Raw genomic sequence first — 21,962 nt, 5'->3', positions numbered from 1 at the left:
TGTTAAGTTTCCACAATCAGTGATGGTTTGGTGAGTCATGTCATCTGCTGGTGTAGGTCCACTGTGTTTTATCAAGACCAAACTCAGCACAGCCGTTTACCAGGAAATTTTAGAGCACTTCATGCTTCCCTCTGCCAACAAGCTTTTTGGAGATGGAAATTTCATTCTCCAGCAGGACTTGGCACCAAAAGTACCAATACCTGGTTTGAAAACAACAGTATCACTGTGCTTGATTGGCCAGCAAACTTGTCTGCCGTTAACCCCATAGTGAATCTATGGGGTATTGTCAAGAGGAGGATGAGACACCAGACCCAACAATGCAGAGGAACTGAAGGCTGCTATCAAAGCAACCTGGGCTTCCATAACCCCTCAGCAGTGCCACAGGCTGATCGCCTTCATGCCACGCTGCATTGATGCAGTAATTGATGCAAAAGGAGCCACGACCAAGTATTGAGTGCATTTACTGAATATACATTTCAGTAGCCCAACATTTCGGATTTTAAAATCATTTTTCAAGCTGGTGTTATAAAGTATTCTAATTTACTGAGATAATGACTTTTGGCTTTTCATTGGCTGAAAGCCATAATCATCAACATTAACAGAAAGAAACACTTGAAATTGAGTCATTACAAACATCGTGATCTATCTAATATATGAATTTCACTTTCTGTATTGATAAACTGAAATGAATTAACTTTCTGATGATATTCTAATTTAGTGAGAAGCACTTGTATTTTTCTGTGAAATACTCCATTGTTTCAGAGAAATTCTAGTTTGGAGAGCCACTGGCCTGGGTTTCCCTAAGCCACTTGAGGTGATTGATGGATCTGTCCCAATGTGCACATGAGCGAGGCCTGTCAGTCACCAGGAGATGCCAGAGGTTTTGTAGTGTTTTAGAGGAAAATTTACCTGACTGCTGGCTCTGATTCATTCTGCCCGTGGTTTCTGCAGCATCAACCAACTAACCGGTTCCTTTTAATAGCTGCCCACCCATATCTGACACTCCTCTACTCTCTAACATGGAAAATTCATATTAGCAGCCACCAGAAACTGTCAGGCATATCCGAGCAGATAGTTGAGGGCTGCATGTTGTCCCCCGGCCACAGATTCTGCGCCTCTGACATAAAGACTAGAGCCTGAATCTCCAAAGGCTTTATTGGTGTTTCTCACGCCATTCTCAGCTGGAACGGCTTCTTCCTGAGGACTTGCACTAACTACATACAAGAGCATTAAAAGTTAAGTTCTGTTGCCAAAATTGGAGAAAGGAAAAAAAAAGATTTGCCAACAGACATAACACATAAGTGCCCACGAATTGTCTTTTTAATACGGGGAGATCCAGTAAGTGCCCTACTGAGACATGGGGTGTCATTATGTGCTGTACTGCCAATGTAATAATTTTTATATGACCTTACATTAATTCTGTGCAATTTGTTTTTCTCCCCTCAGGAAATTGATGGACCTGCTTTTTTGTTACTTCGGAGTGATATGATAATGAAATATATGGGACTGAAACTTGGCCCAGCATTGAAACTATGTTTTCACATTGAAAGACTCAAACAGGGGAAGTATTGAGAGCACAAGTGAGACTATTGGATTTACCTCAGAACCATGTCCTTCAGCGCTACAATATACCTCCTCTGTAAATAATGCAGACACTAAATATGTAAAGTATTTTTCTGAAAACCTCAGTATTCCTCTGTTGTTGATCACTACTGTGGTGCGTGTAAGCGGCAAACATGTAACATCTTCAAGTACAAATCCCTACCAAACTATGAACCAAAAGGCTAGCCCCCAAAGCAGTTTCTCTTGTAGAAGAGGGAAGTTCTACAGGTTATCCTGAGGATAAGATGGGCCATCCTTACGCTTGGAGGTCTCCAGCTCTCTCCGACCCTGCTGTAGGAGGCGCTGCATCCCTTTCATTATTTAGCATGTCTTTCTAGTATCGGCTGTATCTGGCATTGTAGGGCAGGTAAGTTCTACAGGTTATCCTGAGGATAGGATGGGCAGTCTCTATGCTCGGTGGTGTCCTAACTCTCCCCGACCCTGCTGTATGAGGTGCTGCATCCCTTTATTTTACCAGGCTGTATCTCTAGTATCGGCTGTACCTGGCATTGTGGCTTCGTCTCAATAACGTGAATCAGATTTAGATGCTCCTTTGGCTTGGGCTATGTGGCGACATCTTCTATGACAAGTCGTGCAACCAAAAACATCTGTGTACCTTTCTGCTACTTGCTTTTGCACATGTATTTTAGGGCTCTTAATTGTGCTGTTTATTTACAGACAAGCTGATTTTCCATGTGCAGCTTGCATTTCAGTCTTTGGCAAGTGTGTTCCTTGTCTTGTGACCAGCGGCAAAATCCAACACATTTGGAATTGCAGGTTGCAATGTGACACCATAGAAAGTCGTTACATCCAATGTGTCCCTCCCTGTGATTTCAATGTCGTGTGACACCTCACTGTGTAGCACTAGGCTTCTGCAATACAAGCACAACTATTATATCGGAGGAATGGAAAGTCTGACCCCCTACCCATCTAATATTTCCTTTTGCTCATTAACTTTGAGGAAGCAGATAAACCCTTTTCTAGTGAAGCAGAGCGACATTGACAGTGCCAGCTGTAAGAAAACATTGTGGATGATATTTTCTTTCACTGTTATATACTGGTTCTGCAATCCCATGATAAAAATCAGATGTCTGAACCATATTCACCTCCTGGTGTTGTATGGGAATACTGAATTCTTCTAATGTAAGTAATCTCGGTATTTTCGTGACCGGATTATGTCTCCTCTCTATTTTGTAGCTGACTTTGTCAGTGAACCTTCCACTTACCTTGTCGCTATCCACTTTCCATAGAAGTTTTAATGGATGCTTTCCTTCCACTCCTTTCTGGAGCTGAAATAAGACAAGATAATATTGCTTTTCTGCATAATTGAGACACTACAGACCAAGAAGAATGATCAGTTGACCTTACCAGTTGTCATACTAGAGGACATTGCGCTGATGCCTGATACTGCTGTTATCATTCCTTAAAACTAGTGGACAAGTCAGACAGGTATCCTTTTCTATGGCTCCCAAGCAGCTATGTTTACCACTTTTAGTGGTGGGTAGCCTTGTTTTTCACCATTTTTCTTCTCTTAATGCCAAAACATAATCTCTATAGCATGATAGGAGAGGTGGAGATAAAGGACACTCTCATGTAATATGCTTTTCTAGATTAGACTCCTAGTATTGTATAGGTATATGACATATAAAAGTGTAATGTAATGGTGCATACAGACGGGGGTGACAAGTAGGGATCCTGGTCATGGAATATTTCCTGCCAATGTGAATTGCTTCAGGTTCCTAATAATAATGATTTGGGAATAATGCTTATAGCTATCGCCTTCCAGAAATGAATTGAAAGCCGATCTCCTCTCTCGGCATCACAGTGTTAAAGACTGACAATTTGGCTGATTATTTCACATCTTTTTCTTTCTTAAAGTAACATTACTTTAGAGTGTCCTTTTCTTAGGTTTATGGAGATTTGTTATAATAGGCACGATTGACAGAACAGACCTTTACAGAACCTTCCAGGTTCGTACTTGACAATCCCCACCTGGTCCTTTAAAAACTTGTTTTCTCATGGGCTGTTATTGAGAAGTTAAACTATATTAAAGAATTTCTGCCTATACAGTAATACATATATCTACACCCTTATAATAGATATAAGGCGCCTGGAGCGAGGTTTCCATTGAGCCTCGCTACTGTAATTCAGACTGATCACAATCTGTTGCCCTAAAGCTCGTCTAGTAATCACTCTGCAGTAATGTGTGGCTTGTAATCACCGACACTTTTCAGTGACACACATTGTCCATGTATTGCGATAGTTGCCTAGTGTAGAGTCATATAGTGTATTTTCTTACCTCTGTGTTATGTTTATGGGGCCAAATTACCTGGGTAAAACCATAGCAATAATCTGTACAGTGCATATATCCCAGACGCACAGTACTTAGAACTGTTGATGTGTTCATCTTAGTGATCTGTCCCTGGCCAATCATTCCCTGTTCTATGCAATACGCTAAGGTGTCCAGCGTGTGTATATTGTATATAGTGTACTCCCTAGGTCTCATCTCTGCTGATACATACAACTGATAGTCCGCTCTATGTCCAGAGAATGCAGTCTCGCACTGTATCTCTGAGTACCATTGATTTTGTGTTGCTGCCAACAGTTTTCTAGATCAGGGAGAAGAATGTACACTGCATTTCGCCAGAACAATGAATGTATGTAATAGTGCAGCTAGGGACAGGACTGTTTCTTACAGGAATCTGCAGTGTTAACATGAATTTTTTATAAATTCAATTTCGTACAGCCTTTTGTATATGTACATACAAGTGATATAATGTATATGTAAAAAGAAAGTTAATGTGTATTTTCTACAGCAGCTTGCAATGGAAGGCTTACTTCAGTTATTTCTCAGGTTCCAGCAGAAATATAATGTAATTTTCTTTTATTTTATAAAAGCACCATTGCCAATTGTTTTTTTTTTTTTAACTAGGCATTTTAAGTTAAAACTGTTTCCTTTTTATTGTTGATGATGCGTTCCCAAATAACATGATGATGATTGCATAATGCGGCAGTTGTAACAAATGATTCTTTCTATGACTTGGTACATGACGTCACTCTTGGAAATGCCAATGCAATACATTGCACTGGTGATGGCTTTCACAAAAAGATGTGCGTATCATGATGGACATTCTGGGCTGATGACAATTAATGGAGATATTTACTAAAGTTCAGTTCCATTTATGGTTAGCTAATATTTGAAGAGTAGCCGTTGTTTTACTTTTTTGTAATAAATCAATAGTGCACAAGAAAATAATAAACTTGTAATTTATCGTATCAGAGAAATCTGTTTCTTCCTCTGCCAGGAGTGATCAGTCATTCTCATAGTTCTCAACTTACAGGTAAAATGTGTTTCCATGAAGACAGATTATTACATTACTGAGTATATGATATAGAACTTTATGATCACCAAGTCTCATGTAAAAGTGAGGAGGAGGAGCTTCTGCCTCTGCAGATGGGAGGGAGGAGCTAGAGGCAGAGCTCCTCCCTCCTCACATTTACATAGAACTTTAAGAACACCAAGTCCCAGTACTGTAAAAATCTCTACATAAAAATTGAGATTTCTGAGAATAAAAGATCAGTTCTGGCAGAGAGAGAAGCAGATTTCTTATTTTCATTTGCACAATTGATTTATGAAATAAAAATTAAAACACTAGAAAAGGTATGCAACCGTGCACTGTGATGTTCCTATATATATATGATATTGCACACATTAGGAACAATTATAGGGCTATTATCGCACCAAATATTCAGCAATCTGGAACGCTGTCTATATTATTGATTTTCTCACAGACTATGGTTGATTAAAGGGACTCTGTCACCAGTTTTTTGGCCTATCAACTAAAAATATCATCTAATAGAGTGTGAGCTATACATTCCCCAACTACTTGTGAAACCCCTGACTCCCTATGAATCCCCCATAAAAACATTTTATATTGTCCCTGCGCGGTATTGCAATATCCTTGGTCCGATGGGCGTTGGTTCTGGTCCCTCTCTCCACCCCAAATCAGCGTGCTGCACGCATTCTGTTCTGTGAATAGCGTTGTACAGGTCCCACGAGTGCGCATTCAAATTGCCTCCCGCTCGTGAGTATTAGTGTGCATACGCCAGTGAAGTATGTCCTGGTACACAGCAAAATACTTCCGGGACATGCGCACAAATGCTTTTTGGCTTTGCCCGCAGGTGGGCAAAGCATACTGCGCACGCGCGGGACCTTTACGCGAACAACACTATTCACAGGACGGAATGCACGCAGCACGCCGATTTGGGGTGGAGAGAGGGACGAGAACCAACGTCCATTGGACCGAGGATATATACATACAGCGCGGCAGCAATATAAAAGATATCTATGGGGGGATTCATGGGGAGTCAGGGGGTTTCACAAATAGTTGGGGAATGTATAGCTTACACTCTAGTAGATGATAGGCCAAAAATCTGGTGACAGATTCCCTTTAAAACATTCACATTGCACGTTACACCTATCCCTGATATGTTTCACCCCTTCTGTGGTGTCTTCTTGGTGATCTGTGCCCTATAACCCTGATGAGGCTGCAGAAGCATTAATAAATGGCTGGGTGAGACTGACTCCTGTAAGATGTCTAGGTAGAGTTATGTTACATACAGATTGGTGTGTGCATTTTGTCCTAAGACTTGCATAAAGAAGGTCTATTGGGACATGATTTTGCTTTAATAAATCGTATATTTGTGTCTTAAATGGACTCCGTCAACACAGAATGACGGTTCAAACTAAATCCCACCACTCGGTGCATCACGGCGGGGCCAATCAGTTGTATACACCTTCCCACCAACTTGGTTTCCTCCAATCTCCACCCCCTTTCTTTGATTGACAGCTCTGGTTTCATAGAGCCAGAGAAGGGCAGAGATAGAGGGAAAGCAAGCAGGTGGGAAGGTATATAAATGCTTGTCCCTGCCATGGAGCACCGAGCGCCTGTACTTGGTTTGAACACTCATTGTATTCTGACAGCTTCCCTTTAAGTATCCATCTAAGATCTCTTTCTAAATAAAACTTCCATCTACTTACCTGCAGTCATTGTTCTGTCATTTTTCTATTATAATTTCTTCCATTATGTAAATTAAGCAGAAAATACAGAACAATTAAAAGGAACTTGTCACCAAAATGATTTTTCTTGAGGCTAGCATATCTAATAATGCCCGGTCAGAACTGAAGTTGTGGATGTAGTTGCAATCATTAAGTTATTTCATATGACTGCATGAAATTGAGTAATGTGGTGCCTCTTAGTACTGCAAAAAGGCTGTGAAGAATTACAAAGAGAAAAGGTGTACATATGCGGATGTGAAAAGGAATACTAAACCTGGAAACAAATGTTTAAATTATGCAAGAACTATAGTTACCCTCACAGTTTGTAAGATTTCTACTGGTATAGGATTATGCAAAAATTCTGCAGACTGACAGAGAACCCCGAGATTCAGCTCCTGAATAACAGTTTCTTCTTGAGTTAGTGAATGTTTGAAGCCCAGACATCTTAGCAAAGATGTCTTACAGCTAGACACTGACCAGTGAGAAGGAAAGGGACATGTCTGACCTCTTGAAACATAGGAGCAAAGATTGGGAGAACAATTGCCAGGATATATGTTTGTGCATTTGCTCCGTTTAGTGCTCCTTAAATGGGGGCAGTTCTCTCATCTCACTGAGTGACATAATTGTCCATTGACCCTTGATCTAGATAATGTAGGAGACGTAAATTGATTTTCACCAGACATTACTGTAAGATTACCTTCTACACAAAAGGTATAAAATGTGTGAATTTTTTTTGTCTACATTGAGACGTAACCGTGAAGGCTGAAGTTCTAGTTTTCTCTAAGAAAGATGCACACTGGTTGTGGTACCACGTAAAGGTATGATCTATGATGGCAACGCATACACTAGAGCTTCAATGCCATGATAAATCAGTTAAAATATACAAATGTTCTTCTCATAGTGCCAAATCCATAAAGTATTCTAATTTTAGATGAAATCTACATCATCTCAGTATTGGTGTGTGTAAAACATCTGGAACCATCGCTTGGAATTTGAGCTCAATCCTTCTATGCCATTTCAGTGGTGCTTGTCTCACGTTTAACCTCATTTAATTTGGATGTGCGTATCTTTAATAAATTGTTTGCCTGTTTATTTTTATTTTTTATATAATGTGTATTATGTAACAGCTGACTGCTTCTATTCTGAGACTATTGTGATAAATCTCAGTTTTTAAAATTGTGTATTTTGGGTATTTATTTTGTAAGTATTAACCACGTTAATCAAACCTTTTAGTGTGGCTCATAAGCCTTGGTCATAATGTTCAGCTGGTTTATGAAGAAGATGCAATTTTCACCATAATGCAATGTTCAAAGGTCACTCAATAAAATAACATGAAATAAGCCAAGGATTTGGGCACCCACTTATACCACTAAACTCATCCCCCAATATTAGACCTCTAAAGATATCAATGGCTCAATTGTCTTCTTGTCCCATATATAATATATTTCTATATTACTTTATTCTTCTTTTGCTTTGATATCTGAATAGCCATCTTACATTTTGAACTATATTCAAAAGCTTTATGGTCAGATACCAATTATATGGTTTAATTGCTGGTGACAACTATTCTCTAACCATAACAGCAATATCCATGTTCTGCCTAAACTTAAAATCCATATAGAATATACTCTTCAGTTACTTATATCTGGATACGTAACACAGGCACAAGGCAGTGAGTTTAGAACACTTAACGAACATTTATTTTAAATAGGCAATAGGCTATTCATTTTAAATACCGCATATAAGCAAATCTTTGCAGTAAAAACAGCTCTGTCCAACCAATCAGTCTAGTAAAAGCTGCATAAAATGTGCAATTTGCTCAAAAATAAGTTGGTTTGTGGCCCATTACAAGTTACAAAAGAACATAGTAGATATTAGTCTTACCCAATCAACCCCCCTTCCAAAGTCCCAACCATAATAAATTACAAAGGTGGTTCTTAAAGGCAGTCACTTTCTCATTGAGTACATATTCTGCTCTTACCTCTACAAAATTAATTTAAAAAAAGGATGTCTTTGTAATCCTAGGGTCAACAAGATGGCATAAGTCTCCTGTGATTTTTGTATTAGTAGGCTTTGTTTCTTCCCACAGCTTTTTGGACTGTATTTTTGGGCACTTATTATTTCCTAGGAAAAAAAGCTGCCAGTCTCTGCTTTTTGATTGGAAGGATATGTATCTCCTGGGAATTCACTTTCTTTAGTTTCATGCCTCGATTTTTTACTGGCTTTCGTAAAGCATCAGCATTTTCCCTCAACTCTCCCTGATTCTTCACATCGTAGCTTTGCAACACAGAGTCCTGTGGCAAATCTCTCTTAAAGGAAAAGTTTTTCGTTGAGACACCAGAAAGGCCTTTTATTTTGCCACAAAATATGGCCGGAATGGCATCTTTTACGGAAACAATGACTTTTGCGGTTTGGGAGCTACTCACTAGCTCAATGTTGTTGGACATTTTCGGCTCGTAACTAGCTCTACTTGGCTCGGAAATCCATTTTTGTTGGCGTAAAACTTCAGCAGTGTTGGTGCAGATGACTCGACTGTCATGTTTCTGGGTCAGTTCGTTATGGACTAAGGATGGGTTAAATGTAGCAAGGAAGCTCTTACCTGTAGAAGGACCTACAGGGTCCCTTTGTAATATAGTTGATAAAGACGTGCCAACTTGAGTACTGGTGCTTGCACATCTCTTGTGCACAGGAACAGACAGATCTAAAACGCCATCTTCCTGGAGTACCTCTGTACTTGTATCACTGTTATTAACCATGGGTTCTATTTTCATTGAAAGATCAAGTGCTTCATTTTCGTTATTTATTTTTATGACAGAGTGTCGATGGAACTGTGGAAATTCTGTTTTTGCTGTGAATTCGAAAGGTTTAACTTCTTCCTTCTCTTGGGTGGTTTGAGTAGCTTTGCAACTCCTAAGAATTTCTACATTGCTCTTAGGAGGGTCTACATTTCCTTTACAGTCTTTTTCAGCTTGTGGCACTGGTATTGGGATTGGTACTGGTATAGGCAGAGGCACTGGTAGGGGAACAATGACAGGATATGGTACCAGAAGTGTGGCAGGTGGAACTAAAGGAGATAACGGAGAACTGAATCCTGGAGGGGGAACTGAGTTTATATTAGCAGATGCAAAATCTGGAGATGAATGACAAGGAGAGTGTGTGCCTAAACCTGATGGTGGAAACAAATCTTGTAGTACAGCTGTAAATCCTGGTGTGTGAAAAACTGGTGGCAGTACAGATTCCTGTACTGGACTGGATGTCTTCTGGTCAAATATTTGTGACTGACCAATACTAGTAGTAGTTCCAGGAAAAAGGTGGTTTTGGATGGTAGGTCCAGAGCATGGAGGTGCTTGAGGCAACACTAATGGAGAGTTCAAGTGCTGAAAAACATGCTGCTCCAAAAGTACAGGCAGTGGAACTGGACCTTGCGTTGTTACCACATAAGGTGTGCTGCCGTTTGTGTTTGTTTGTGGTGATGTGCTACCAGCAACCTGCCAATGTATTGGCAATACCACAGGGCTCTCTCCCAAGCAAATAGGCTGAAGAACAGTTGCAGCCACCTTCAGTGCTACTCCACTTTGGGAATCAGATGAGGGGCTAAGTACAGGGGTAGCTGGCACCGTAACAAGAGGGGAGAGTGCTTTTTTCATCAAACCCGAAGAATTGATATTCCAGGCTTCTGCAGTTATCAGCTGTGCGACCCCATTCTCAAGTTTGTTTGGAATGGTGATGGGGCTGCTATTTAAGTCCGTTTGCAGGTCTGGCGTTTCCTTATAAAGTTCTTCCATTTTTTCCGCTGCGTTCCCAGTGATTTTGGATTGATACTAGTGTTTACATGACATTGTAGAAGCTTCTCTCCATCCAGCTAGGCGGGGAGCACACACATCATTTCAATGGCTTTGGAAGCAAACAGAAATAAAAAGAATGTTATAGTTTAGATATAATGGGATCTTTTTACAGCATTAAATACAGAACTTTAAAGTATAAAGGACTATAAACCTTATTTGCTACATGTTACCATCTCTGTATTCTAGCAATGGTTACACCACCGATTACTAAACATCTGTTCCTTAGGACAACTATTATAGACCTGTGAAATCGAGAACCCATAAAATCAGTGTGCTGCAGAAGATTATAAATTTACTAGAGCAACAGGAAAACTCTATACAGAGAAGTATAATATGTGAGTATACTTACAGTGCTGGAAGCCACATGTTCACTTACTTGTATCCTACATCCTTGTAATGTAAATGCTCGAGGCAATTATTAATCTACCTCCATTTATCATGGTGGGGAACAAAGCTGGCTCCCAGAAAACTGAAGATGACAGCAATCACTTAAATACCCTATTACTTGTATTCTGCACTGTTTAGGGATGTGGCATTGTTCATTTTCTACTTTCTGCTCCTTTCACTATGGCAGGATGTGGGAATCTATACACATTCACCACTTGAAATTCTTGTCTTCACAGGTAAGACAGCTGTCAAGAAGCTCTTTATCACGTAAGACTGCACACAATAACTCTTGCAGGATCTTAATAATCTGCAGAAGAATGAAGAAGCTGGCATATTAGACTTGACACATCACAAATTAGCAGTGTAATTACTACTTTCCCTGTAACAAACAAATCAAAACCGTAAACTTTGTCATGACCTTTTCACTGGCAGTTTTCTAAAACAGTGATGACCTTCAGTAAATGTTAATCCAGCTTCTCCACTAATCTGCACATCAAATCAAACCCAGAGAGTCAGGAACAACTCCAGTGTCATTCATATGTATTTCTATCAGTACTGAGTGTATGATTCTAAAGCACCAGATCAATTCATAGCCCAACATCTATTTATTATATCTCTATCAGACATGAAATATGTTTCATTGGAGCATTCAAATAACTTGACTTGCAGCAGAAGAGGAAGCAACTGCTTCGTCCTGATCTACTAGTCTATAAATAAAACTGTGTGTGTGTGTATCAAGCCACGCCCACTCCACATAAACACACTCCACATGCAAAGCCCCGTATAATATCTAATATATATAAAATAAATATATATTTATTCTTCTTGACCACAAAAGGTTACACTGCCTGTTGCCCATACCAACCAATCACTAAGCATCTTTCATTTCACCAGAGCTGTTTAAAAGATGAAAGCTGAGCTGTGATTGGTTGCTACGAGCAACAGTTTTCCTTGACAGTTGTGTTAGCTGAGGCCTATCATCTTATTTCTATGGTGTTTATCGTCCTTCTGTAAAGCTGGAAATAACACAATTTATTACCGTGCCGACGCTCTACCCTCTGACACAGACTGCAGGGCGAGCCCAGAATCAGGAACTTGCCTTTGGCTGGCATGAAGTATTTCATTAACTTAAAACTTCAAAACACAGATTAAAAAAAAAAAACAAGACTGATTTCTCCAACCCAGGTATCGTTTTAATCGGTGCAACTGCCAACCTGACAATGCCTGGTTTGCTTTAAACTGATTTATACACCTACAACTAATGTCACTCTAAGTTAGTCCTTCTTTACAATTTCTAACTAAATGGTATTAGACTCAGGGGGCGGAGCCGCAGCACTGAAATGCTCTGTGCTGTGGGGACACTGCATTTCCACTGTGTACAGAAGGAAGGGAACCTGGAGATGACATACAGGTATATACTATATACAGGGGAGATGACTTACTGGTATATACTATACTAGCTGAAGAGCCCGGCGCTGCCCGGGCATAGTAACTGACTGTGGTTAGTTATAGCAAATTATAATTATCCTCCATCCGATAGTCCCGTGCCCATATTCCCATCATACATATCCACCATCTCATACGCCCGTGCCCATATACCCATCACACATCCTCCATCCCATAGTCCCGTGCCCATATACCCATCATACATATCCACCATCCCATAGGCCCGTGCCCATATACCCATCACACATCCTCCATCCCATAGTCCCGTGCCCATATACCCATCATACATATCCACCATCCCATAGGCCCGTGCCCATATACCCATCACACATTCTCCATCCCATAGTCCCGTGCCCATATACCCATCATACATATCCTCCATCCCATAGTCCCGTGCCCATATACCCAGTCTGTAGCAGTGCCTGTGACAGATCAGCGATCTGTCACAGGACAGTGATGTCCCACCTGGGACAATGTAATAAAGTTAAAATAAAAAATTATTCCCCAATAAATTAATTTTTTGAAAATAAAAAAAAAAAACAATAAAAGTACACATATTTGGTATCGCCGCGTCCGTAACGACCCGCCCTATAAAACTCCCATTAGTTAACCCGTTTAGCGAACCCCTTAAAAAATAAAAAACGAAGCAAAAAATTATTTATCATACCACCGAACAAAATGTGCAATAACGCATGATCAAAAAGACGCATATAAATATCCATGGTACCGCTGAAAACGTCAGCTTGTCCCGCAAAAAACGAGCCGCCATACAGCGTCATCCGCAAAAAAATAAAGTTATAGCTTGCAGAATAAAGCGATGCAAAAATAATTATTTTTTATATAAAATAGTTTTCATTGCATAAAACCGCCAAAACATAAAAAAAGACCTAAATGAGTTATCGCTGTAACCATACTGACCCGAAGAATAAAAACGCTTTATCAATTTTACTGCACGCGGAACGGTGTAAACGCACCCCCCCAAAAGAAATTCATGAAATGCTGGTTTTTGTTCATTCTGCATCCCAAAAATCGGAATAAAAAGCGATCAAAAAATGTCACGTGCCCGAAAATGGTACCAATAAAAACATCAACTCGTCCTGCAAAGAATAAGACCTCACATGACTCAGTGGGTCAAAATACGGAAAAATTATAGCTCTCAATATGTGGTGATGCAAAAACTATTTTTACAATAAAAAGCGTCTTTTAGCGTGTGACAGCTGCCAAAAATAAAAACCGCCATAAATAGTAAATCAAAACCCCCGTTATCACCCCCTTAGTTAGGGAAAAATAATAAAATAAAAAAAAATGTATTTATTTCCATTTTCCCATTAGGGTTAGGGCTAGGGTTAGGGCTAGGGTTAGAGCTGAGATTAGGGTTAGGGGTGTGTTGGGGTTAGGGTTGGAGTTATAATTGGGGGGTTTCCACTGTTTGGGCACATCAGGGGCTCTCCAAATGCAACATGGCGTCTGATCTCAATTCCAGCCAATTCTGCGTTGAAAAAGTCAAATGGTGCTCCTTCCCTTCCAAGCTCTGCCATGCGCCCAAACAGTGTTTTACCCCCACATATGGGGTATCAGCCTACTCAGGACAAATTGCAAAACAACTTTTGGGGTCCAATTTCTCCTGTTACCCTTAGGAAAATAAAAAATTGGGGGCAAAAATATCATTTTTGTGGAAAAAAATGATTTTTTTTATTTTCACGCCCGGGCGTTATAAACTGTGAAGCACTTGGGGGCTCAAAGTGCTCACCACACATCTAGATAAGTTCCGTGGGGGGTCTAGTTTCCAAAATGGGGTCACTTGTGGGGAGTTTCAATAGTTTAGGTACATCAGGGGCTCTCCAAACGCACATGACACCCGCATGGGATCCATAGAAGCGTTTCAGAGTTATAACCTCATAAAGGGACAGTGGTCAGAATTGTAAAAATTGGCCCGGTCATGAACGTGCAAACCACCCTTGGGGCTTAAGGGGTTAAAACTGCTATCAGGGAATATGATGCTGGCATAATACACTGTTCCAAATTATTATGCAAAAAATATTTCCTCATATTTTCTCTAAACTACCTATATGAATTGCAGTCAGTTATTTTCCAGTCATCTAATATTCTAGTATAATTGCAATGTTTTTGAACAAACTGCCTATAAAAATAAACAATCAAAATGCATGTTCCAAATTATTATGCACAGCAGAGTTTTCAACCTTTTTGTTTTGAACAAAAAAATGGGTCAATGGTGAAATTATAAGTATTATCAGCTTATTACAAAATGAAATCAAACAGTTTTCAAGTCAAAACTTTATTCTAGGTGATGTTACATTTGCACATAGGACCCCTTGTACGAAAGAAGCTTCTGAACTCTCTCGTCCATTGAATCTGTCAGTTTTTGGATGGTTTGTACTTCAATTGCTTTGCATGTGGACAGAATACCCTCCCAGAGCTGTTGCTTAGATGTGAACTGCCTCCCGCCATCATAGACACTCCTTTTGATGATGCTCCAGAGGTTCTCAATGGGGTTGAGGTCAGGGGAAGATGGTGGCCACACCATAAGTTTGTCCTCTTATGCCCATAGCAGCCAGAGATGCAGATGTGTTATTTGCAGCATGAGACGGTGCATTATCATGCATGAAAATGATCTTGCTGCGGAAAGCACGGTTCTTCCTCTTGAAACATGGCAGGAAGTGCTGTTTTAGAAACTCCACGTAGATTATGGAGTTCATCTTTACCCCTTCAGGGATCCTAAAGGGGCCGACAATCTCTCTCCCCATGATTCCAGCCCAAAACATTACTCCACCTCCTCCTTGTTGGCGCCTTAGCCGTGTTTTCATGGGGTGTCCATCAACCAGCCATCCTCCACTCCATCCATCTGGACCATCGAGCGTTGCACGGCACTTATCGGTGAACAAAACAGTTTGGAAGTCAGTCTTCATGTATCGTTTGGCCCACTGGAGCAGTTTCTGCTTGTGTGCAGTGGATAGAGGTGGTCGACAGGATGGCTTACGCACAGCTGCAAACCTCTGAAGGACCCTGCATCTTGTTGTTCGGGGGACGTTGGAGGCACCAGCAGCTTCAAAAACTTGTCTCCTGCTATGACAAGGCATTTTTGCAGCTGCTCTTTTAACCTGACGCAATTGCCTGTTGGAAAGAGTCCTCAATTTTTCCTTATCAGCACGCACACGTGTGTGCTGGGAATCAGCTACATACTTCTTGATTGTGCAATGATCACGATGAAGTGTCTTGGCAATGTTGATTGTAGTCATGCCTTGACCTAAATACTCCACAATTTGTTGCTTCTCAGCAGCCGACACATCCTTTTTCTTTCCCATTTTGGCAAAAAATGTAGGCTGCTTAATAATGTGGAACAGCCTTCTTAAGTAGTCTTGCCTTTATTTGGACACACCTGCCAAACTAATTTGCACAGGTATCTGCAATTGCTTTCAGTGATATAAAGAGCCCTGACTCACATCACCATCAATGAGTTTAAATGACAAACAAAAAAATTCTAACCTTATCACTCCTAAACTCTTTTTGCATAATAAATTGGAACACAGTTTATATTGAACCAATCTACTGGCATTATTAATAGGAACATACTTTTGATATTATTGAAAACATTGTAAATACCGTAATAATTTCTCTATGCACCCCAGCACAACATAGTTTAAATGTATGGGATTAATTCTATAAAAGTCCCATGAAAGGGAATCTCGCTCGCTGGGACGTTTTTAACCTATTAATAGGTTAAAAATGTCCCAGGGGGTGATAAGATTCCTGTTAAACTGAAATGACATTGAGGAGGGGGAATATTTCCTTGAAATATATTAATTCACACTTTTTTTCAGTTTTATTAATATTTTATTGGAATGTCTGCTACTTTCATTTTGTTGGTTCAATACAATGCAGAGGTTACCCTGAAGGTCCCAGGAAGAGTCTGCAATTGGAGGTAGTCTAAACAGCTGTGAAATTATGAATGATTCAATTACTGGTTATAACATGACATCAGTACGTGTACCATGCATTTATTAGCCAACATTATACTTGAATATCCTTAGTGTGGAACTAAATGCAGCAACTAAAGCATTAAATGTGACTACGTGCAAACACCACACAATAAGCTGCAGTCATTATTGCCTTATCTATCTATTTTGCACGGTGCAGCAACTGTTATTTATAAGGCTGGTTTCACACTTGCGTTTTTTTTAGCTGTTTTTTAGCGCAAAAAACGCATGCGTTTTTTCCCCCATACTTTAACATGGGTGCGCATAGATGTACATACACATGCGTTTTTATGCGCATGCATTTTTTGTAGTGTGCGCTCGGGCGCACAAAATGCATCCTGTTGCATTTTTGTGCTTCCGACTTGCCCCAAAAAACGCATGCGCACACAATGCGGTTTTTTATAGCAAAACTCCCATTATAGTCTATGGGTGCACATACGTGCGCATTGTAATGCGCATGTATGCACAAAAAAAACATGCTTTTTTTAAAAAAAAAGTACAAAAAAACGCACACAAACGCATGATACGTTTTTTCATGCGTTTGTGCGCAAAAACACGCAGCAAAAAAACGCAAGTGTAAAAGTAGCCTAAGAAAATGTATGACAATATAGAAAAATATTAAAATATTACAATTTGTTGTCTCTAAATAGGCCCAAACTTCTGCATTGCTTCATAGTTATATATTGTCAAAGGCATCACAGCGTGAAGCAAACAGGCTTGAATCAAGCAAAAGACCGCACATATCAAATAAAGAACACAACTACATCACAAAATTAAAAACAGTAGACAATTTTGAAGTACTGGTTGAATACAATTATGTTCTCTTGCTGGAATAAAGCCAGTTTGGTGTTGTTTTGTACTCATGTATAGCACATTAATTTTCCAGATTTACAGAGGAGCACAGCCTTCCCTATTGGTATTCATCAGCGACATAGCAGATCAAATTTTATTTTCTTGCTACAGGCAACCAATTACTTTGTGTATGCTGTGCTCTAAACATCTTTTTATTGGATTCTGCACTATTCCATACACCAGCAAATAGGCCAAAAGGAAGAGGACATGTGAATATTCTTGACATATAAGAAACAAGCTTTCCAGGCACAAATCAAATTGAAAATGTACTCCAAGATGGTTCAAGATACTATCCATTAAGACATAAAAAGTCCCTTAGATTATTTAGACCCCATCATAACTTCAGACCCTTTAATGGAAAATACAAAACAGATCATTTATAGTTCTCTTCCATGATGTCACAAAAGGTCCTATTGCCATTTAAGCCATATCTTAGACATGCATGCCACCATTTGTGCTTTCTACAAAGAACCCCATCAAAAATAATGTTCTAAGAAATTCATGACAAAATGTGAAAATATACAGGGGACAGCCTATTTCTATTTTTTAAATGAACAGAGTGGTAATTAAAAAAAAATGGCACTCTAAACAGATTCCATTTTGCTCCCATTCTGATGCTGCCAGTTCCTTGGTGTCATGCCCTCAACCGCGGGCACGGTCTCCGCTGTGCAGGGAGACCAGCATCTGTCACGCAGCTCCACTGGTACTGCTCACCCTGTCCGTGGCTCCATACAATCGATTGCTCCTTTCTCTGCTAGGAACCTGCATCCCCTTGGCAGGTCTCCTGGAAATGCTCTTAGGAGGCGTGCCCCGTTTCTTGCACATACTTAAAGCAGCAGGGCACCTGTTCTCTATTAGGGCTGTCTGTGCTGTGATGCTCTCTGCATAAAAGGCATTCTCCCAATAAAGGGAGGTGCCTGGGCAATGTGTTCATTTTGTGGGATTGGTGGCACCTGCTCAGGCCACATGCTGCTGTGCTCTGCGATCTGAAGATTATTGCTCTGCATTATACTAATACCTCTGTCTCCTCAGAATCCTCTGCTGGTAGTTCCCTATCCGGAATCTTTCTGGACACTCTGATTTCCACTCCAGGCTGACCAACCAGATATCACTGCTGGCTGGATCAGCCTTTCTGGGATTACATGGAGCTGCCGGGATTCTCTCCACCAGCAGAACCAGTATTCCACAGTCTCGTCTGTACGGGTTGTCCCTCTGGTCCGGGTTTTGCGGCATTTAGGCCACCTGGTGTTGCAACGGGGGAATCACTGTATAGGGGTACACCTTGCCCGGTGCGCTACTATGTGGTTCAGTGTTGTGTTCCAGAGGTTTCTCCCCTCAGGCACCTTTTTCCTTTTGTTAAGCTTCCATTAATAAATACCATTGGTTTTTTTGAAGCTCATTCTCCTGTCTCTTTTGGGTATACAGCTACCACTGCACCTTCAGTGGTCTAGTGAGTCCACCATACCTCAGCATGCCCTGCAGGTGTAACACTTTGCTAATCTCTACTCCCTGCTGCAAAGTGGACGTTTTAACACAGGGATCAGTCCTCTGCTGCAACCAGTCACTGGCTGAGGCAGATCAATGCTGCGGTCAGTGATTGGCTATGCTGTTATCTCCAGTGAGTCATGAGATACTAGAGATGTGGTCGCCAACCCGTGGCTCTTCAGTCATTGTGATACTATAGCTCCCAACATGCGGATGTCTTGGCATGCTGGGAGTCGGTCTTGCATCAACTGAAGAGTCACAGGCTAGAGACCACCGCACTACAGAATGTAGCCTAGTGGGGACCTGGGAAAGAAGTTTTTAAAGTATAGGTGAGGTAAATATAATTTTTATTTGTAACATTACTTTATTTAAAGGGGTTGTCTCATGAAAAAAGTACATTTTAATCAATAAATCTTGGAATAAAAACAAGTACCACAATTGCATGTGTTAAAAAAGATATTTCTGTTCTGAGACAATGTCATAATTAAGCACCTGCTATGTACTGTGTAATGGCTGTGTCCGAACAAGCAGATCTGCTCTAGTTCATGGCACATGCCACAATTCCTGGCCGGGGGGGAAGCATAAGTCACTTTTGATAAGTGAGTATACTGATAAAACAGCAAGGGCTCACCAGTGCTACTTTCTGTGGTAACACATTTCCATGTCTGTTTTATCACAGGAGGGAGTGTTTTTACAGTGTCACCAGTGAGCTCATCAAAAATAAAGTCCGTGACAGATAAGCTCAGTAGCCGCTGGAGCTACTACATCACTGACTTGATTTATTATGAGCTCAGAGGGCTAGAGCTGCAGAAATGCCCGCTCCGATGTTACCTCAGGCAGGGAAATGTGTAACCCCAGGAAGCAGCAGTTGTGAGCCCCTGCTGCTTATATATACTCATAAGTGACTTGTGCTTCCTTCCCTGGCCAGAAGCTGTGGGTATGTGCGGACCCTGATCTGGAGCAGCTCTGCATGGTCAGACACAGCCATTACACAGTACATCTCAGGGGCACATTTACAGGATTATTTATTCGGACTCCCATGACAGCACCACGAGAGAGGGGATCCGCCCTATAGGAACAGGAAACCTACAGATACAAAAGGGCGGCACCTCTCCCACGCATCAGTTGGTTTCCTGTTCCTGAGGGGACGGGATCCTGCAGAAGAATTGGATCCCAGGCCGGCCAGCCGACACCGGTAGCGAGGGGGTCTCCTACCTCGGCCTGGTTCGGATTTTCTGGAAGGCGCCACGGTGGCCCAGGATGGGTGTCACGGCGGTGGCGTGGACAGCAGGGAGCGGCGTCCGGAGGATGGCCGTCTCCGGAATTAAGCCGCCGCCGGTAAGTATACCCCCCCGGGGATTCCCGGCTCCGGCGGCGCAGATAGGTTGGCAGCGCTGTGCAGGGGGCTGCGACCGGGCGCTGCTCCGGAGCTCCCGGGCGTCCCGCGGGGTTTCCGGGGTAGCGGTGACGTCAGGGGGCGGGCGGAGGAGGCGCTTCCGGGTCAGCGCGCTACTGCGCATGCGCGGCGATCCCAAGATGGCGGCGCCCATCGGAAACACCGATGGCGCGGGGTCGGGCGCCAGCTGGGGTAGGGAGCTCCGTTAAGGGGGGGGAGGGGCGCGGCATGAATACTGCTGACCGGAGGAGGGGTATTTAGGCGGGACCCGGGCAGGGTTCCTTGCCTTGGCCACATTACTACATGCAGTGTGCAGCAGCAGCAGCAGTGGTGATGGAAAGCGATCGAGAGCAGCAGCGGCAGAAGCAAGGGCAGCAGCGGCAAACATCACTGCCGCCCCTGGATGACCTTCGGCAGGTCAAACAGAAAAAGAAAGGGTCCCGTGACAGTAATGCGGGACGAAGTGACCAGTCCACTCGTAAGAGCACCTCCAGGCAGACAGGAGCATCGGCTGAAAGAAATCCCCCTCGTTCTCCGGTACTTGATTGTGGCACTGGTAAGTGATCTTCGTGAAAGTTCACTCAGTGACGGGACCCCCCTTCTGTGTTTTTCTTTTTCTAGGGAAAAAAAGCTACAAATAAAAATAAGCATAGGGAATGCGCACTCTGTGCATGCCCATTACCGGACGCATGCCTCAAAAGATTGTGCCCCCCCTGTATTCAGCAGACGGTGGCAGAAGAGTCGCCTGCAGTAGCGGCGAGTTTGAGAGACATTGTCAGGGTAGAAATGAGGGAAACCCTAAAGTCCTTGTCTCAGCCGCAAAGTCTAAGGGGCGAGGTCCCGGCGGAGTCTGATTCCTTGGCAGAGTGGAGAAAAAGCAGAGACTCCCAGGCTTCATCTCCCTCGTCCTCCTCAGGAGAAGAGGACTCGGGGCGATTTTGTCTGCCTCTTGACCGGGTAGACAAGCTGGTCAAAGCAGTCAGAGGGACAATGGAAGTAGAGGAGCCTAAGCCCCATTTATCCATGCAGGATGTCATGTTCGGTGGGCTGGAACAGAGGAAGCGGAGAGTCTTTCCGTTAAACCAAAAGATACAGGATCTGATCCACAGAGAGTGGAAAAGACCGGACAAAAGAGGGTCGCTACCACCAGCCCTCAAAAGGAGATACCCCTTCGACGATCCGGCAGTAAGTTCTTGGGACAGAGCCCCCAAATTAGACGCTGCCATTGCGAAGGCATCAAAAAAATCCTCGCTCCCCTTTGAGGACATGGGATCCCTTAAAGATCCCTTAGACAGGAAAGCTGATACTTTCCTGAAAAACACCGGGGAGATGGCGGCCGGGTCTAAGACCAGCAGTGGCTTCAACGTGCACGGCCAGGTCCATGATGGTCTGGTTGGACCAGTTGGAGTCACAACTAAAACAGGGTACATCAAGACAGACAATTCTTGGGGCCCTACCGACCATCCAAGAGGGAGCAGCCTTCCTAGCAGATGCCTCAGCGGATGCAGTGAGAATGGCCGCCAGAGCAGCAGGTCTCTCTAACGCAGCTCGCAGAGCCCTGTGGCTAAAGTGCTGGCAGGGAGACATCCAGTCCAGAGCAAAGCTCTGTGCGATTCCATGCGAGTGCGAATATTTGTTTGGAACTGTCCTAGACGAGCTGCTTGAAAAGGCGGGGGACGACAAGAAAAGGTTCCCAAACCTTTCATCAGCGTCCTACCGTCGCCCATTTGGTAGAAGGAGATTTGGCCAGGGGAGAAGGCGCAACTCTTCGCCTGTTAGAGATCGACCCAGATGGGAAGACAGAAGGAGACGAGGTACGGGCTATATGTTTACACGCTCGTCGAGAGATCAAAAGAAACCAAATCAATGACTAGCGGTTCCCGTAGGGGGTAGAC

The 21,962-nt window shown here is 42.3% G+C and overlaps 2 protein-coding genes across 9 annotated transcripts in view; one reads left to right on the top strand and one right to left on the bottom strand.

Annotated features, from left to right (window-relative positions):
* SCML2 (Scm polycomb group protein like 2) overlaps positions 1 to 7,837 on the top strand; it is a 163,840-nt gene extending 156,003 nt beyond the window's left edge. For all 4 annotated transcript variants that reach the window (XM_073574195.1, XM_073574178.1, XM_073574187.1 and 1 more), the window contains one exon: positions 1,447 to 7,837. In XM_073574195.1, coding sequence (XP_073430296.1) covers positions 1,447 to 1,572 — 126 coding nt within the window. In that variant the 3' untranslated portion in view covers positions 1,573 to 7,837. The remainder of the gene's footprint in view (positions 1 to 1,446) is intronic.
* Positions 7,838 to 8,338: 501 nt separating this feature from the next.
* Positions 8,339 to 21,962, bottom strand: part of RAI2 (retinoic acid induced 2) — a 93,318-nt gene continuing 79,694 nt past the window's right edge. For 4 of the 5 annotated variants that reach the window (XM_073574235.1, XM_073574244.1, XM_073574254.1 and 1 more), the window contains exon 2: positions 8,339 to 10,555. In XM_073574235.1, the coding sequence (XP_073430336.1) occupies positions 8,779 to 10,446 (1,668 nt within the window). In that variant the 5' untranslated portion in view covers positions 10,447 to 10,555 and the 3' untranslated portion in view covers positions 8,339 to 8,778. Of the gene's footprint in view, positions 10,556 to 17,900; positions 17,922 to 21,962 lie in introns of those variants that run through there. The other variant, XM_073574257.1, reaches the window with a different exon arrangement.

This window comes from Dendrobates tinctorius, unplaced genomic scaffold (genome assembly GCF_039654945.1).
Source record: "Dendrobates tinctorius isolate UK_male_01 unplaced genomic scaffold, ASM3965494v1 ptg000007l, whole genome shotgun sequence".
Lineage (NCBI taxonomy): Eukaryota > Metazoa > Chordata > Amphibia > Anura > Dendrobatidae > Dendrobates > Dendrobates tinctorius.
The sequence above is the reverse complement of the archived record's forward strand: the minus strand, read 5'-3'. Positions and strand labels throughout refer to the sequence as shown.